We start from the raw sequence: 18531 nt of genomic DNA, 5'->3' as shown, positions 1-18531 counted from the left end.
TGCAATGTGCGCGCGGAGAACAGATCTGTTTTTTATACGATTAGATGTATTGCGTCAGAATGCCCAATTAGATGCCCGGAGTTAGAATAGTGTAATTTAATAGGCTCTCCATGACCCAATGTTAAAATGTTTCCAATCAAATGTATAAATCAGTCTAATTTGCATAAACATTGTGATTAGATGATAGCTGTGAGGGTTATCGAATCAGGATAAAATCCTATGATTTCATAAAATATCAACATTCTATTATTAAAGATTTTCTGTCATTTGCAAATGCACCCCACCGGCAAATGACAGGAGAGGCAAGGAGTGGACTGTAATAGCTGAACAGAGACGGCAACCAGGCGAATGGTTACCGTAATCATCTCTGTCTCTAACGCATTTGATGCTGTCTGTGGTTTGTCAGTCAGAGCTTGCGCAAATCCACGTTTTCTCAGCGTCGTCGTCATAAATGAGATTCTCCTCTGGTGKCCGCTCCATAAGTAGCTAGCGATAATCGAACGGGTCGGTGAAACTAGCGGAGCAGATAGCAGATTGTTAAATATCACCCGATGTACAAACTGAAATGCTGCAGCATTTGCACTAAAACAAATGCGTGTTATATGGCTCTTCCTTCAAGGGATTGTTGCAATTGGATTAAAGTAGACGCAAGAGATGTAGATAGAAATGTCTAGCTAGCCAAAGTACTAGCTAACTGATGTTGCATCGATGGAATTATTCGAGTGCCATTGATTGAGAAGCACCCAGCGACGCTAAATGAGTAGCTAACTAGCTACATGGATAGTATTAGCGGCTAGCTAGCCGTGACGGGAATGTGGACGTTTATTAACGTTGTGTGAATGGGACATATACAATTTTGATACATAAATCAATGTTTAAGGATCTAACATGTTAACTTAATACATGTGACTTGGTATTCATCCATGCTAAGCCAGCTTTCTGTTTTATCGTCCGGCAGCGACATTTGGACGGGGGGACAGTAGCTAACGTTACTAAGATTGGGTGAGTTACAGTAAGATGATCAAGTGATAAGAACATTGATGTTTAGTTAACTAGCCATTTGCTGAAACGTCTGATAGTGATTTAGATTKTATCGCCCTTGTATTTAACTAGTAGCTAAATTGGCTAGATAGCCAGGATTAGCTAACCACACAAGGCTAGTTAGCCGGCTAATAAGACATTGGTGCGGAATTTAAAAAATCGGACTATGTACAAACACCTTACAAAATCAATGGGAATGGCAGCTAGCATGTCCCCTCAAACTTGACTGTGTCGATATTGAAGATGGAAATTATGTTGTTGGTGGCTTGTTAGTTAGCCAGCCAGCTAAGAACAGCGTCTGTCCTCCACTTCAAAATCCGTTATACCGCTAAAGTAAGCTACCGGGCTAACGTTAGCCAGCTTAGCAACTAACGTTAACAGCCGGTAGCTAACTTGTATCGGTACGTTGTACGTCTGTTTGTCAGAGCATCATTTGATTGGCTTAACATTATCTAGTAGTTAGTTGACAATGCCCTGGTTCAAGATTCCAACACAGCTAATAGCTTTATATTTGTAAGAATTCGCTGAATGTCTAGCCAGCTAAGTAAGTAGGCATGGGAACTACTACTGGACGAAGTCAACTGTTGTGGGTCTGTTCATGCCATGACCATGACCTCCACGTTGTACTGGACTTGCAAGATGTGGAGACATGATTTAAACCCGGAGTCCTGCTCAATGATATTAGCTAGCTGGCAGCATCTATTGTAACTAGAAAGCGCATTGAAACTCCAACATGGATAACAGAGCCTAACGTTAGTCTCTAGAAAGGCTGCCTCCAAGTTAACGTTTGTTAGRTTGTCATGCATCCTATTTAGAACGGCTGAACAATATTTGTAGCTAGCCAACTAACGTTAGCTAGTTAGATATCGGCATGCTTGTCTTAGCTAACGTTAGCCATGTTTTCTGGTTAGTTATATTTATCAAGTTTGTACCACTCAGAAATATTTGCTAGCTAACTGTTTTTCTCCCTATTTTCACAGGCAGTGTGCATCAGTATGGCACTACTTCTAGAAGGTGCCCGCAACCTGGGCTGGGTACTCCTGAACTCCTTCCTTCGTTTCATCTTTGTGTTCATTAATAACTGTGTAGCAATCCCTTCGTATTGCCTCTACTGCATTCTTCTTCAACCCCTCAGAGTAATGGACAGCCGTACTTTCTGGCTCATTGAAGGAATAATGTTCAAATGGATGTTGGCAATGGTGTCACAGTGGGGCTGGGTTGCAGGCTATACAGGTAAGATGCTACACAACAAGCCTGGAATGCTTTTCTTTGGATCAAAGTTGTGGTTGAAACTGGGAATGGTTATGAATGCATGGGTTACTGTGGACACAAACTGTCATTATCATTGGTTCAGACAGGTGTGGTGGAATCAAAGTATTGATTTCAACAACCCTTTCAATATCACCTGATCCCCTTTCAGAATAACTTGTACCTCAACTGCAAGACCAATAGCTACTGTCTGTAGGAACTAGGAAGTTTGTGCCGAACAGGTCATCCCCCTTGTATACGTTATGTATACCTACCTGTAAATATAAGATTTATGTTAGACGGACTCCTTTTGGTTTAAGACCATACACAATTGCTTCAAGTGTCATCACATTCTCATATAGTAGGCAAGTCTGTATAGTACAGTGACTGTAATCACTTGATACATACAGTCCTGTTTTGCCGGCAACACTATTTCTAAGTTCATTCACACACAAAAATGTGCCAGGTGTTCCCACTTTCAACTGGCTGATTGGGTGTCTGGGAGCCACATTGCCCTCTGAGCAGTGTTTGATTGCACCGGGCCAAGAGGAAAATGCTTATAAATTACAAAGTGCTGAACATGAGGATCAACAAGGCCTGCTGATAAATAATGCAGCGAACACCGACTTGTTTTTGCAACATGCAGTCCATTCAGAAAGTATTCAGACCCCCTTTTCCACATTTTGTTACGTTACAGCCTTATTCAGGGGTTACTGTGGAAATAAACTGTCATTATCATTGGTTCAGACAGGTGTGGTGGAATCAAAGTATTGATTTCAACAACCCTTTCAATATCACCTGATCCCCTTTTAGTTTTTTTCCCCCCTCATAAAATTACACAATACCATTACTGACAGCAAAAACAGGATTTGAGAAATTCTAGCAAATGTATTAAAAATAAATGTGAATATCGGGCCCTTTACTTAGTACTTTTTTTTAACGCATCTTTGGCAGCGATTACAGCCTCGAGTCTTCTTGAGTATGACGCTACAAGCTTGACACATGTATTTGGAGAGTTTCTTCCACTCTTCAATGCAGATTCTCCCATGCTGTCAGGTTGGATGGGGAGCATCGCTGCTCTGCTATTTTTAGGTCTCTCCAGAGATGTTCGATCAGGTTCAAGTCTGGGCTCTGGCTGGGACACTCCAGGACATTCAGAGACTTGTCCCGAAGCCACTCCTGTGTTGTCTTTGCTGTGTGCTTAGGGTTGTTGTCCTGTTGGAAGGTAAACCTTTGCCCCAGTCTGAGGTCCTGAGTGCTCTGGAGCAGGTTTTCATCAGTACTTTGCTCCGTTCATGTTTCCCTCAATCCTGACTAGTCCCTGCTGCTGAAAAACATCCCCACGGCATGATGCTGCCACCACCATGCTTCACCGTAGGGATGGTGCCAGGTTTCCTCTAGACGTGATGCTTGGCATTCAGGCCAAAGAGTTACATTTTGGTTTCATCAGACCACAGAATCTTGTTTCTCATGGTCAGAGTCCTTTAGGTGCTTTTTGGCAAACTCCAAGCGGGCTGTTATGTGCCTTTTACTGAGTTGCTTCCATCTGGCCACTCTAACATAAAGGCCTGATTGGTGGTGTGCTGAACAGATGGTTGTCCTTTTTGAATGTTCTCCCATCTCCACAGAGGAACTCTGGACCTCTGTCAGTGACCATCGGGTTCTTGGTCACCTCCCTGATGAAAGTCCTTCTCCACCGATTGCTATTTAAAGAGTCTTGGTTGTTTCAAACTTCCATTTAATAATGTTGGAGGCCACTTTGTTCTTGGTGACCTTCAATGCTGCAGACATTTTTTTGCTACCGTTCCCCAGATCTTTGCCTCGACACAATCCTGTGTCAGCTCTACGGACAATTTCTTCGACCTCATGGCTTGGTTTTTGGTTTTKATATAGACAAATCATGTCCAATCAATTGAATTTACCACAGGTGGACTCCAAGTTGTAGTAACATCTCAAGGATGATCAATGGAAACAGATGCACCTGAGCTCATTTTAGAGTTTCATAGCAAAAGGTATGAATACCTATGTAAATAAGTTATTTGTGTTTATTTTTAATACATTTGCAAGAAATGTCTAAACCTGTTTTCGCTTTGTCATTATGGGGTATTGTGTGTAGTTTAAGGATAAAAAAAAGTGTAATCCATTTTAGAATAAGGCTGTAAAAAATGTGGAAAAGTGAAGGGGTCTGAATACTTTCCAAAAGCACTATGTGTAATGGGACCTTGATGAGCAAGTTAGACAGTGAGGTTACCCCTGAGCCAGGCAAGATAAGAACTTGCTGAACTGCCGGGGTAGTACCTTGTCCTGTGACAGGACTGCCAACGCACCCATTCTCTGCATATGAATAACCTCTTTACGCATTAGATCAGTAGTTACTTACAGGGCTGTTACTTTTAGGAACAGTTGAGTAAATAACAGCTGAAGCTGCTGTGATTGTGATTATCTTGCGTGACTCATTGCTACATAGCTTTTCATGACTCCCTTTCAACATAACATTGTCTACTCTTGGTTAAATGAGAATTTGGGGAAAGTACCGTGTTTGGGAGAACAGTGTGGGCAGTAGCAATTTTAGTCATGTCAATTGGTGCATTGTGGCGATAAGATATGGACCTGTATAGTTTTACCACTCCAAACCATGAGAGAGAWTTTGAATAGCCTATTCCCACCAGAGGCTGATGGGACGAGCGATAGGAGGACGGGCTCATTGTAATGGCTGGAATGGAATAAATTGAACCGTATCAACCATATGGAAACCACATGTTTGACACAATTCCATGTATTGCACTCCAGCCTTTACACAGAGCCCATCCTCCTTATAGCTCCTCCCACCAGACTCCTCTGATTCACACCAGTAATATTACCATCTGTATATCAGCCACCAGCTGCTTCTTCTCTCCATTATGGACTGTATTCTTAGATTGTTGAGAAAGCTGCAATGCTGACACTTACAACCATAATGCTGATTTTGTATTTCAGCCTAACAGCAGCTCCACCACTACATTTGGTGTAGGCCTAATTCTGAGGACTGGGGAAATGCAAACACTCACATAGAGCTGTGAATACAAGGACTCATGGTCCATGAGAATGACATGAATTTTATACTGATTTTGGGCCTATATTGTTTACAAAGACTAATGCGTATAAATGAGTAATGATAGGTAAAGGCAGTTGTACTAAGCTTGAAGCAGTTCAATAATCAATTGTGTAATTGAAAAAAAATATATATATATACTTACACACACTTGAAGGCAAGTTTACATACACCTTAGCCAAATACATTTAAACTCAGTTTTTCACAATTCCTGACATTTTAATCCTAGTAAAAATTCCCTGTCTTAGGTCAGTTAGGATCACCACTTTTATTTTAAGAATGAGAAATGTTAGAAAAATAGTAGTGATTTATTTCAGCTTTTATTTCTTTCATCACATTCCTAGTGGTTCAGAAGTTTACTTACACTCAATTAGAATGTGGTAGCATTGCCTTTAAATTGTTTCACTTGGGTCAAATGTTTCTGGTGGCCTTCCACAAGCTTCCGACAATAAGTTGGGTGAATTTTGGCCCATTCCTTCTGACAGAGCTGGTGTAACTGAGTCATGTTTGTAGGCCTCCTTGCTCGCACACGCTTTTTCAGTTCTGCCCACAAATTTTCTATAGGATTGAAGTCTGGGCTTTGTGATGGCCACTCCAATACCTTGACTTTGTTGTCCTTAAGCCATTTTGCCAGAACTTTGGAAGTATGCTTGGGGGCATTGTCCATTTGGAAGACCCATTTGCGACCAAGCTTTAACTTCCTGACTGATCTCTTGAGATGTTGCTTCAATATATCCACAATTTCTCWWACCTCATGATGCCATCTATTTTGTGAAGTGCACCAGTTCCTCCTGCAGCAAAGCACCCCCACAACATGATGCTGCCACCCCCGTGCTTCACAGTTGGGATGGTGTTCTTCGGCTTGCAAGCCCCTCCCGTTTTCCTCCTAATATAATGATGGTCATTATTGCCAAGCAGTTCTATTTTTGTTTCATCAGACCTAAGGACATTTCTCCAAAAAGTATGATCTATGTCCCTATGTGAAGTTGCAAACCGCAATCTGGCTTTTTTATTGCGGTTTTAAAGCAGAGTCTTCTTACTTGCTGAGCGGCCTTTCAGGTTATGTCTATAGTATTCGTTTTAGATACTTTTGTACCTGTTTCCTCCATCTTCACGAGGTCCTTTGCTGTTGTTCTGGGATTGATTTGTACTTTTCGCACCAAAGCACGTTCATCTTTAGGAGACAGAACGCGTCTCCTTCCTGAGCGGTATGACGGCTGCGTGGTCCCATGGTGTTTATACTAGCGTACAATTTTTTTGTACAGATGAACATGGTACCTTCAGGCATTTGGAAATTGCTCCCAAGGATGAACCAGACTTGTGAAGGTCTCATTCTTTTTTCTTAGGTCTTGGCTGATTTCTTTTGTTTTTCCTATGATGTCAAGCAAGAGGCACTGAGTTTGAATGTAGGCCTTGAAATACATCCACAGGTACTCCTGCAATTGACTCAGGCTAATTGACATCATTTATCAGAAGCTTCTAAAGCCATGACATTTTCTGGAGTTTTCCAAGCTGTTGAAAGGCACAGTCAACTTAGTGTATGTAAACGTCTGACCCACTGGAATTGTGATAGTGAAATAATCTGTCTGTAAACAACTGTTGGCAAAATTACTTGTCATGCACAAAGTGGATGTCCTAACTGACTTGCCAAAACTATAGTTTGATAACCAGAAATTTGTGGAGTGGTTGAAAAACGAGTTTTATTGACTCCAACCTAAGTGAATGTAAACTTCCGACTTCAACTGTATGTATTCAGACCTTTTGCTATAAGACTTGCAATTGAGCTCATTGATTATCCTTGATGTTTCTACAACTTGATTGGAGTCCACCTGTGGTAAATTCAATTGATTGGACATGACTTGGAAAGGCACACACCTGTCTATATAAGGTGCCACAGTGGACGGTGCATTTCGGAGAAAAAACCAAGCCATAAGGTCGAAGCAATTGTCCATAGAGCTCAGACAGGATTGTTGGCACAGACCTGGGGAAGGGTACCAAAAAATGTCTGCAGCATTGAAGATCCCCAAGAACACAGTGGCCTACATCATTCTTAAATGGAAGAAGTTTGGAACCACCAAGACTCTTCCTAGAGCTGGCCGGCCGGACAAACTGAGCATCGGGGGAGAAGGGCCTTGGTCAGGGAGGTGACCAAGAACCTGATGGTCTCTCTGACAGAGCTCCAGAGTTCCTCTTTGGAGATTTGAGAACCTTCCAGAAGGACAACTATCTCTTCAACACTCCACCAATCAAGCCTTTATGTTAGAGTGGCCATACGGAAGCCACTCCTTAGTAAAAGGTACATGATAGCACGCTTGGAGTTTGCCAGAAGGCACCTAAAGGACTCAGACCATGAGACAACATTCTCTCGTCTGATGAAACCAGGATTGAACTATTTGGCCTGAATGTTAAGTGTCATGTCTGGAAGAAACCTGGCACCATCCCTATGGTGAAGCATGTTGGTGACAGCATCATACTGTGGGGATGTTTATCGGCATGCACTGGGAGACTAGTCAGGATTAATGGATCGATGAACGGAGCCAAGTACAGAGATTCTTGATGAAAACCTGCTCCAGAGCACTCAGGACCTCACCCTAGTGTGAAGGTTCACTTTCCAACAAGACAACGACCCTAAACACACAGCCAAGACAACGCAGCAGTGGAAACACGTCTCAATGTCCTTGAGTGGCCCAGCCATACCTGGGACTTGAACCTGATTTGGACATCGCTGGAGAGACCTAAAAATAGCTGTGCAGGAACACTCCCAATCCAACCTGACAGAGCATGAGAGGATCAGCAGAGAAGAGTGGAAGAAACTCCCCAAATACAGGTGTGCCACGCTTGTAGCGTCATACTCAATGGAGGGGGGGGCAATTTAATCCATTTTAGAATAAGGCTGTAACAAAATGTGGTAAGGGTCAAGGAGTCTCAATACTTTCCGAAGTCACTGTATATCACATCTTTAAAACCATTTGAACAGCAGGAAGTCTTTCAGATTGTGTCTTTTGAGGCCCAACAGGCAAAGATCAATTAGGCCACATTCGTATGAATTAATTTAACAATGAAACAGATGTACTTCAGCTCAAATGTTGGGCTAAATTGAGGTTACATCCATCTGCTGTTACTGGAGCTGACTTTCCATTTTCTCCTGATTTTAAAACTCAAAAGGGTTGGTTTCAAGCAGAATATTTCATAGCAGAGTTGCAGTTTGGGAGTCCAGACTTCCTGACTCGTTGTGCACCTGGGTGTGTGTATCCTCATGGGTGATTCGGCGGGCCTAGGAATCCAAATAGAAACTATCCAAAACCACCGTTTATGCTCGCTCTCCTCCCACAGTCCCCTCAATCAGCTAAACCTGTTATAAACAACAACTCCCTCAATGGGAGAGGTGTGGGTGAGTTTACTTGCTTGGCACTGTGAGGCAAAGATCCTGTATCTAGGCCTATGGTGTAACTCCAGTTAGGCTGTGTTGTGTCCACTCTGCAGTAAACTCACCCACACCCTTTTGCCTCATCTCTCCCATTGAGGGAGTTCTTGTTCACCATGCATGTGTGAGTAGGGCCCTGAAGCGAGTTGAAACCTGCCTGTATGCAGGGCTTGTTGGTTGCTGGAAACCTGTATTATACACACAGGAAAAATCTTAATTGTGTACTCCTCAAAACCCATGGGAGAAAGGTCAGAGGGGAGGCACTTCTGGCTTTCTCATCCAATAGTGTTTTGAGGAGACAAGGAGTATGCAATTGAGATCTACTCACACTCCCAATCAATCACGCTTATTTATAAAGCCTTTTTTACATCAGCAGATGTCACAAAGTGCTATATAGAAACCCAGCCTTAAACCCCAAACATAGTATCCAGACTTGCGACCTGGGGCTGTGCGTTATGGCGCCAGATGAATGGCACAACAATGGGCCAGGATCTCGTCACAGGATCTCTGTGCGTTCAAATTGCCATCAATAAAATGCAATTGTGTTCGTTGTCCTTTAGTTTATGCCTGTCCATGCAATTACCCCACAGCCACCATGGGGCACTCTGTTCATAACATTGACATCAGCAAACTGCTGGCCCACACGGTCTGCCATTGCCCGGTTTAGTTGAAACGGGGATTAATCCGTGGAGAGCACACTTCTGAGCATGCAGATGGGGTTTCTGAAAGTTTGTGCATAAATTCTTCAGTTGTGCAAACCCACATTTTATCAGCTGTCGAGGTGACTGGTCTCAGACGATCCCGCAGGTAAGGAAGCTGGATGTGGAAGTCCTGGGCTGGCGTGGTTACACGTGGGCTGCAGTTGTGAGGCCGGTTGAATGTACTACCAAATTCCCTAAAATTACGATAGAGGAATTTACATCACTCACTCAGGCAACCGCTCTGGAGGACATTCCTGCAGTCAGCATGCCAATTTCACGCTCCCTCAACTTGAGACATCATTTTAGTGGCTGTTTGTCACCAGCACATGTTTTGTTTATATTTTTGTTCAGTGTAGTATAGCCAAACATTCAGCCATTTTCCAGGTTCTGGGTACAAAAAGTATGTCGTATAGAAAAGATAACGCTCTGTTATTATGTGAGTATTCGACCACATTCCCACTCTTCCCTCCATACCACCTCATGGGCAGACCTGTATGACAGACTAGGGTGCATCAACAGAGTCACATCAATTCTGAGTGTTACAGAACATCTGTGCAGAATGTGAGTGCAATGCATGCGCACCAGATCTGTCTCTACCTCCACACTGAGGTCAAAGTTCACTGGGGCTTCCTGCTCACCAGTCTGCCCTCTGAGTAGAAGCAGTGCCGATCCCTGTATTTCCAGATCATGGAGGAATGTGAGAGATCGAAGAGAAACTAGCAGATCTGTAAAAAAAAATATATATATATATATATAATACAGAAAGCCATTTAAGTAATTGTAGTCTCAACTGGTTTGCAGTGTTGCTATTTCACAACTTGGTAGGAACATGATCAATAATGTGTAGCTAATACTGTATAAACGCATTATCAGCCGTTGTTCTTTCTCACTAATATAAGCTCACCGTGGATGTTATATTTTGTAACGTTCATGTCAACATATGGTGCTAATTTGGACTGTCCTATGACTTCTGCACCCTTTCACCCCACTCCACTAAGCAGCAAAGTTGCATCCAAGTCGTCTGCCCAGAATGTTACATCGCCAGGCCGAGACAGGTGCCCTAGTAGGCCGGGAAGGCGGGATTAGCGTGAGTGGCAACATCTTGGTTGTGGCCGTTTTGATCAAACTTCCGCCTCACAGAACGGTGGCATGCAGTGATGTGCTCTTATTGCTTTGTTTTATTCGGTTGGAGTAGAATACCAAAATATCATATCCTGTCTGTCATGTTGAGAAATGTTCACCATCTTTTCCTTGGCCACATTGGGTGTTGTAGAGGTCTGCGCCAGACCTCTACATTTCTTCATACCGCCTGTACCTGCAGCTTTTCATACCGCACCCCGCCTGTACCTGCTGGCTTTCTGTCTGACTCCCACTCACAACTGCAAGAACTGGTCCCAAACCGAACTGCAGTCCTGCAATGTTATTTTAGGCATATGTGACTAAGCTCACTTGCCAGCCATGGCCCCATCAATTTTGCGCCCTATAGGCAGTAGGTTAGTTCAGTTGTGGCGCGTGGGTAAAATCACAGAGGAAGCCAAGCTAGTTAAAAAGCTATATTACAACGTATGTTGTAATAATTGCGTTGTTTGCTCTATAACCCATTAATTCACACACCACCATGATATACAATAAGGCCGTGACGACAAAGACAAGTCACACAGTGGTGGAATAAATTGAACTACACACTTGTTTCGTCACAAAACCAGACAGCAACATCTATCTGAAGTCCACAAAACAAATATTGCATGTAACAAACAGTTATCACCTGCAACATGGTCAAGCAACTTAATATTTTCGACAGTTTACTAAACAACTACTGATTTAGAACCACAGAGTTACCGCAAGTCAGCACATAAACAACAGGAGCATTGCCTCTGCTATTTCAGCAAYRTTTCAACTTAAACATTTATACATCGTCAAATCAACAAGCCTATATATGCTTAGTTTAATATACTGAAAACAAAGATCCCAAAAACAATTTAGTCCAGTCAATGTTGATGAGTATCATTTGGCTGTCCATGGTACTGATTTCTGTGTGCGTGCGCAATTAAAACAAAAATGTTGACTTACCCTACTTGTAGACTAGTTGAATGCCAATGCCATCCTCTTTCATGTTGGTAAAGCGGTCTATGGCTCTGTCATAGTTTTGTTTTTGTTCATAGGCTAGTAAGCATTACTAGCCTATAAAACTAGGTAGCTTAACTTCCTCACATGGGAAACGATGAACCAGCTAAGTTGGCTAGCTAGTTAACGTGAGCCTATTAGGCTACATATTTCACTTCCAGCCTCAGGCCAGTGGCACATCCATATACATTTATGGTTAGATCAGAATTGCCATTATTATTGGCCTGTACAGAGAATGAAGTCAAAACCATAAGAAGTCCAAATCCCCATGGCTTAGGAAAAGGATGATTTAGTAARCTAGCTACTGCAGGATATCAACACAGGCAGACCAGAAACACAGTTTTGCATAGGAAGTGATTTGATTGGTGTGAAGCAAAATTCTAACTGGTCACCCTTGGCATTTTGCTGCACCAGGACAACTCACAGTTGAGCTCAGCTCAACGCTGATTGGTTAATTATTATATTTATTTTTTTATCAAGGGAGGCCTAATGCTTGCTGGCATCAATCATTCAAATGCTACGGCGGTAACATGTTATACTCTTTCGATCCAGACAGCATCAGATACATGGCTACAAATACTGAGACCGAGTGGAGCCGTTTCACTCGCTCATATGATTCTTCCGGTGAGAGTCAGCCACTTGTGAATTGACGGAAATTATGAAAACACAGGGAGAGATGAGAATATTTTAATGTTTTTATTCGTCAAATACTTGGAAGCCTGGTTTCCCTTGGCATCTGTGAATACACGTCACTGGTTGAATTACCATAGATTCTCCCGTGGCCCTTTCTATATTAGGCTTATCTGTATTACTGGGCTATATCAGCCAATTTAGGCCGTCATTGTAAATAAGAACTTGTTCTCAACTGACTTGCCTAGTTAAATATAAATATGCTACATGTAGTTTGAAGAGCGCAATAGTTTTTCTCTTGAGCTATTTTATAGCCTACCATTTTAGGAGTGGGAAGATTTTCAGAGTGACATATGGGTGATCAATATTTGTTTCTAGGCAATGTCGTAATCTATAGCCGAGTCATATATTTAGGAAGTATTTTTCCCTGGTAAGATAACTGCCCCGTTCTTCTCCGCCCATGCATAAGCTATAGCCTACTCTATTAAATTGAGACCACACGCACACCTGATCTTGCATGTATAGCTATTGAACTTGACGCAGCAAGAATGATTACAGCGACACTTGCTACGTTTTGCATATATGATAGGATGATTTGCAGGCAGAGGCAAATTTAATGGGTAATTAATACTTGGTACCCACTCGCTCACCATAGTAGCCTAACATGCTGACTAGACAGAGCATGCGCGTGCATATTGATTTTWGTCCATCCACACCAGATGCGAACTGGACACGCAGGTTGAAATATCAAAACGAACTCTGAACCAACTATATTAATTTGGAGACAGGTCGAAGCATTCATTGAAATTTAGCTAGCTAGCTAGCTTGCTGTTGCTAGATAAGATGTCCTGGAATATAAACATTGGGTTTTTATTTCAATTTTTTTTTGTGTATTTTATCCCCCCTTCTCCCCAATGTCTATCTTGTCTCATCGCTGCAACTCCCTAACGGACTTGGGAGAGGCAAAGGTGGAGTCATGCGTCCACCGAAACATGACCAGCCTAACCGCGCTCCTTAACAGCCGCCAGCTTAACCCGGAATCCAGCCGCACCAATGTGTCGGAGGAAATACCGTTCAACTGGCGACCGGGGTCAACCTGCAGGCCCCCGGCCCGCCACAAGGAATCGGTATCGCTCGGGCGTGATGAGCCAAGTAAAGACCCCCCGGCCTAACCCGGACGATGCTGGTCCAATTGTGCACCATCCTATGGGACTCCCGGCCACTACTGTAGCAAAGCCCGGGAATGATCCCAGGTCTGTAGTAACGCCTCTAGCACTGCAAAACAGTGCCTTAGACTGCTGCGGCACTCAGGAGGACCATTGGGTTATTTTACCTGAAATGCACAAGGTTATTTTTTTCCTGGATCTTTGTAGAATTTTGACCTATTTTGAGTCACACACAATCGTGTGTTTTCTGCTCTGACAATTAATCTGCAGATAAAAGGGGAAACCTAGTTAGTTTCTAGTTCTTCTGGAAAAACTTGGTTCTGTTTTTGAYGCTTGATGCACTGCAAGTACCGTTTCTCCCATCTCTTCATTGCTTTTTAGGAGCATATACCCATGTGGGTGAATAAAAGCTGAACTGAGGTCCACACTCCAGTCCAGTTGGTGGTGATAATGCAACTTAAAGTTGGTTGCCAACTGCAATATAAAGTCCACAGAAGACTGGGAAAACTTTCCACTTGCTTCCAGCACATAAAAATCATCTGTCCTCTGTTTCAACACTCACTACCGAGTTCCAAACAGTCTCTGGAAGCAACGTCAGCACAAGAACTGTTCGTTGGGAGCTTCATGAAATGGGTTTCCATGGCAGAGCAGGCGCACAGAAGCCTAAAATCGCCATGTGCAATTCCAAGCGTCGGCTGGAGTGGTGTAAAGCTCACTGCCAATGGACTCTGGAGAGATGAATCACGTTTCACCGTCTGTCAGTCCAAAACTGGGTTTGGCAGATGCCAGGAGAATGCTACCTGCCAAAATGCATAGTGCCAACTGTAAAGTTTGGTGGAGGAGGAATAATGGCCTGGGGCTGTTTTTCATGATTCGGTCTAGGCCCCTTAGTTCCAGTGAAGGGAAATCTTAACGCTACAGCATACAATGACATTCTAGACGATTCTGTGCTTCCAGCTTTGTGGCAACAGTTTGGTGAAAGCCCTTTCCTGTTTCAGCATGACAATGACCCCATACACAAAGCGAGCTCCATACAGAAATGGTTTGTTGAGATCTGTGTGGAAGAACTTGACTGGCCTGCACAGAGCCCTGACCTCAACCCCATCGAACACCTTTGGAATGAATTGGAACGCCGACTGCGAGCCAGGCCTAATCACCCAACATCAGTGCCAGACTTCACTAATGCTCATGTGGCTGAATGCTGCGGGGACTTGTTCCCAATGTTCCAACATCTGGGAAGGATTTCCACTAGAAGGGTGGTTATAGCATCAACGGGATGGACCAAAGCCATATGAATGCCCATTATTTTGGAAGGAGATGTTCGACRAGCAGGTGTCAACATACTTTTGGTCATATAGTATATGCTTCAGTTTGCCATGTGACTGGTTTCACATTTGTCTCCAGCGATTGAAGTAAAAATATCTATATAAACTCAGCAAACAAAGGTCCCTTTTTCAGGACCAGTCTTTCAAAGAGAATTTGTAATAATCCAAATAACTTCACAGATCTTCATTGTAAAGGGTTTAAACACTGTTTCCCATGCTTGTTCAATGAATCATAAACAATTAATGAACATGCACCTGTGGAACGGTCGTTAAGACTAACAGCTTACAGACGGTAGGCAATTAAGGTCACAGTTGTGAACTTAAGACACTAAAGAGGCCTTTCTACTGACTCAGAAAAACACCAAAAGAAAGATGCCCAGTGTCCCTGCTCATCTGCGTGAACGTGCCTTAGGCATGCTGCAAGGAGGCATGAGGACTGCGGATGTGGCCAGGGCAATAAATTGCAATGTCCGTACTGTGAGACACCTAAGACAGCGCTACAGGGAGACAGGACAGACAGCTGATTGTCCACAGTGGCAGACCATGTGTAATAACACCTACACAGGATCGGTACATCCGAACATCACACCTGCGGGACAGGTACAATATGGCAACAACTGCCCGAGTTACACCAGGAACGCACAATCCCTCCATCAGTGTTAAGACTGTCCGCAATAGCCTGAGAGAGGCTGGACTGAGGGCTTGTAGGCCTGTTGTATAAGGCAGGTCCTCACCAGCCATCATTGGCAACAACATCGCCTATGGGCACAAACCCACCATCGCTGGACCAGACAGGACTGCCAAAAAGTGCTGTTCACTGACGAGTCGCGATTTTGTCTCACCAGGGGTGATGGTCGGATTCACGTTTATCGTCGAAGGAATGTTACACCGAGGCCTGTACTCTAAGGTGACCAGATTTCTGAAATTAAAACCGGGGACATTTCCAGTTCGGCGCTCAATATATCATTAAAATATCCAATGTTATTATCTATGAAATAAAAAAGGGGGACAATTCCGGTTTCATGTCTAACAGGCACACTGTGATAGAGAGAACCACTATATTACAGAAACACTACAGACAAGACAGAATTGTCCGATCTGAACAGCCATTCAGTGGTCCTGGTAGTCTGGGTAGAATAAGAGCAGAAGAGAACATGAGAAAAATTGAAAAAACAGACCATAGTCTATGTGAAATACTTAACAACATAATAAAGAAAAAAGACGAAGAGATTATATTATGTAGTTACCATTTATACCAACCTAATCTGTATATTTCTCAGAATAATGTATTTTATTCAGGATTGCTCTGTTTTTGGCCAGCTTCTCCATGAACTCCTGGCAGGGGAGTTTGAAGTTTGTCTTCACAATAAGCATGGCCTTGATGGTAGGAACAGTGAACCTATTTCTTGCTGCTGTCCATATACCATTCATTTGGGAGAACACTCGACTGGTGCATTACTTCCAGGTAAGCACATGACAACAGACGCTAATCTAGCCAGGTTAGTGTGTGGGATGTCGTTCTCTTTGAAGTGGGTAACCACCGTGCTCCATCTCTGACTAAGAGGTGTCTCCGATGTTTTCCATTCCTCAAGCGATTACCTCGTCAAACAATGCATCCTCATTGATGGTCACATTGGGGCATTTTTCCTGCAGGGTGGCTGCTACCTTCTGGATCTCTTCACGCTGAGGTTGCCTTTTTTTAAAGGAGACGATGTAAATCTTTTAGATTATCGGTGTTTTTTCCCAATGCCTGCAAGTAGTTCACAGCCGTAGCGAAGAATGATTGGGATGTTTTGAGAGAGCTGCACCATTTCCCTCTAGCTCTCTCAGAAGTTCTCTGACCAAAACTGGAATGAAGTTGTCATCACGTCTTGCAGTCAATTTTGCCTCAATATTTCTCAGAATTGCAGCTGACTCCACAGCACAGCGGTCCTGGCCTTCAAGCATCTTGATCGTGTCACTGAATACGGTCAAGTTTCCATGGACGTAGTCCAGCCAAAATTCAGTCAGTGGATCGTTGATCATTGTTCGCAGGACAACAGGGCATTTGTCTTTCAGAAAGAAAAAAGGATTTCAATGGCACATWCCTTTTCAGCASTCTTTCTAGAGCAGGRAGCATGGACAGCCAGCGAACATTGCTGTGTCCTAAAATGTTATGGCCAACAAACTCACAAAAGCTCTTCAGTCTTTCTGCTCTGACGGTGAAAATATCTTTGTGAGCAGGTACTCAACATCAAGGGGAATCATATCCAAAGTTGTTCTGGACGTGTTATGAATGATGTGGGCAGGACAACCTAAGCCAATCACCTCCCGCTGCAGAGCATTTTTAACTTTGGTATGAACATTGACCCTCAGCCTATTCAGTCCTCCAAAGTTGGTATTTGTGTTGTCGGCAGAGAATGCCACGACATTGTTTTGCAGGTTACATTTTTGGATGACCACCAGGACCTCAGCTGCAATCTCCTCTGCTGTTTCTCCTTTCAATTCAACAAAATCAAGCAGTTTTGTTTCCGCAGATGTTGCCACCATATATCTTACAATATCTGACTACTATTGGCAGCAGCTTTACATGTCCATGATTGGACGCATCAAAGGCGAGGGATACAAATTCAATCTGGTCTAGGTCCTGTGTTACCCAAAGTAGTTGCCCATGGTGCTAACACGTTAATCACTGTGGCGTCACATTTTGTCCTAGCACATGTAAACTTTGGCTCATAAAGCTTTCGTGTCAGTTGTGCTGTGCAGTCCATAGATCTGTAACTATGACTGTGTCGCATAGTGTGGTATGCAAAGACAGCTAAATCATATTCTTCTTGGGAAGACTCTACCTTCTTGAAGAATATGGTGACAGAGGGCATACCAACACAGGCAATCAGAGAGGCTTTATGCTTTTTTGTCTGTTGATATTCTACCACTGCCGTTCTTCCCCCGCTGCCAATTGAAAGAGGAATTACAAAGGGTGCAGTTAACCATTCTATCGCCTTGACCTGRGCGTATAAATGGAAATTCTCATCATGTTGTCATTAAAATGGCATTTCCGTTTCTTGGAAAGAGCCATTGTATCTCCTCTGTCTGCTCTTCTTCACTCTCCTTGTGTCACTCTTCTTACTCAACTTTTTCTTCTCCTCCAATCATCTTCCTGCTCTTTCTTCCTTTCCTTCTCTTTACTTTTCCACCTCACTCTTCCACACACTCCTCGCTTCACTCTTTTTACTCCCTTAATCTTTCCTTCTCCAATCTTTAATAATAAATTGTACACTATTAGATCAAATACTTATCTCAAAAACATTGTTTGGAATAATAAATTGGCAGGCTCTGTAATCATATCTTTATCTTTCCTCCTCTCTCTCCTTCACTCTGCTTCCTATCCAGTCTTCCTCCTCTCCACTCTTACAGAAAACATTATGCTAATGTTATCCATGAAAATTTGGAAATATGTTTTCACACTACTTATAATGCCAAACCATTAAAATTGTAATCTACAAATAAATATTCTCATAATTGTGCATTCATTTAATATAATCATATTTTCAAAATAGCCTGTCCACTGCATGTTTACATGTGAATGTTTTTTTTAACCTAGCTACCATGACAGTAGCTGGCTAACCTAGCTAGATAACTTAGTCGACATAGGTTATGCTAGCTAACATTAGCTATTTAAAACCTTGTAAAGCAGAGCATTTATCTATATAATAAGTTGACATAACATCATTAGCTAGTATCTCAAACGAGTGTAACTTACCTGGCTTGAAAAGACGTTTGTGGTGATGTTATGGATTCA

General features: G+C 42.8%; 1 protein-coding gene across 2 annotated transcripts in view; it reads left to right on the top strand.

Annotated features, from left to right (window-relative positions):
- The first annotated feature begins 361 nt into the window (after nt 1-361).
- LOC111973078 (acyl-CoA:lysophosphatidylglycerol acyltransferase 1-like) overlaps nt 362-18531 on the top strand; it is an 85720-nt gene continuing 67550 nt past the window's right edge. Inside the window, exons 1-2 of one of the 2 annotated variants that reach the window (XM_024000266.2) lie at nt 362-1002; nt 2026-2274. In XM_024000266.2, the coding sequence (XP_023856034.1) occupies nt 2037-2274 (238 nt within the window). In that variant the 5' untranslated portion in view covers nt 362-1002; nt 2026-2036. Of the gene's footprint in view, nt 1003-2021; nt 2275-18531 lie in introns of both variants that reach the window. The other variant, XM_024000264.2, reaches the window with a different exon arrangement.

This window comes from Salvelinus sp. IW2-2015, linkage group LG14 (genome assembly GCF_002910315.2).
Source record: "Salvelinus sp. IW2-2015 linkage group LG14, ASM291031v2, whole genome shotgun sequence".
Taxonomy (NCBI): Eukaryota; Metazoa; Chordata; class Actinopteri; order Salmoniformes; family Salmonidae; genus Salvelinus; species Salvelinus sp. IW2-2015.
Note: the sequence above shows the minus strand (reverse complement) of the source record. Positions and strands in the feature narration are given on the sequence as shown.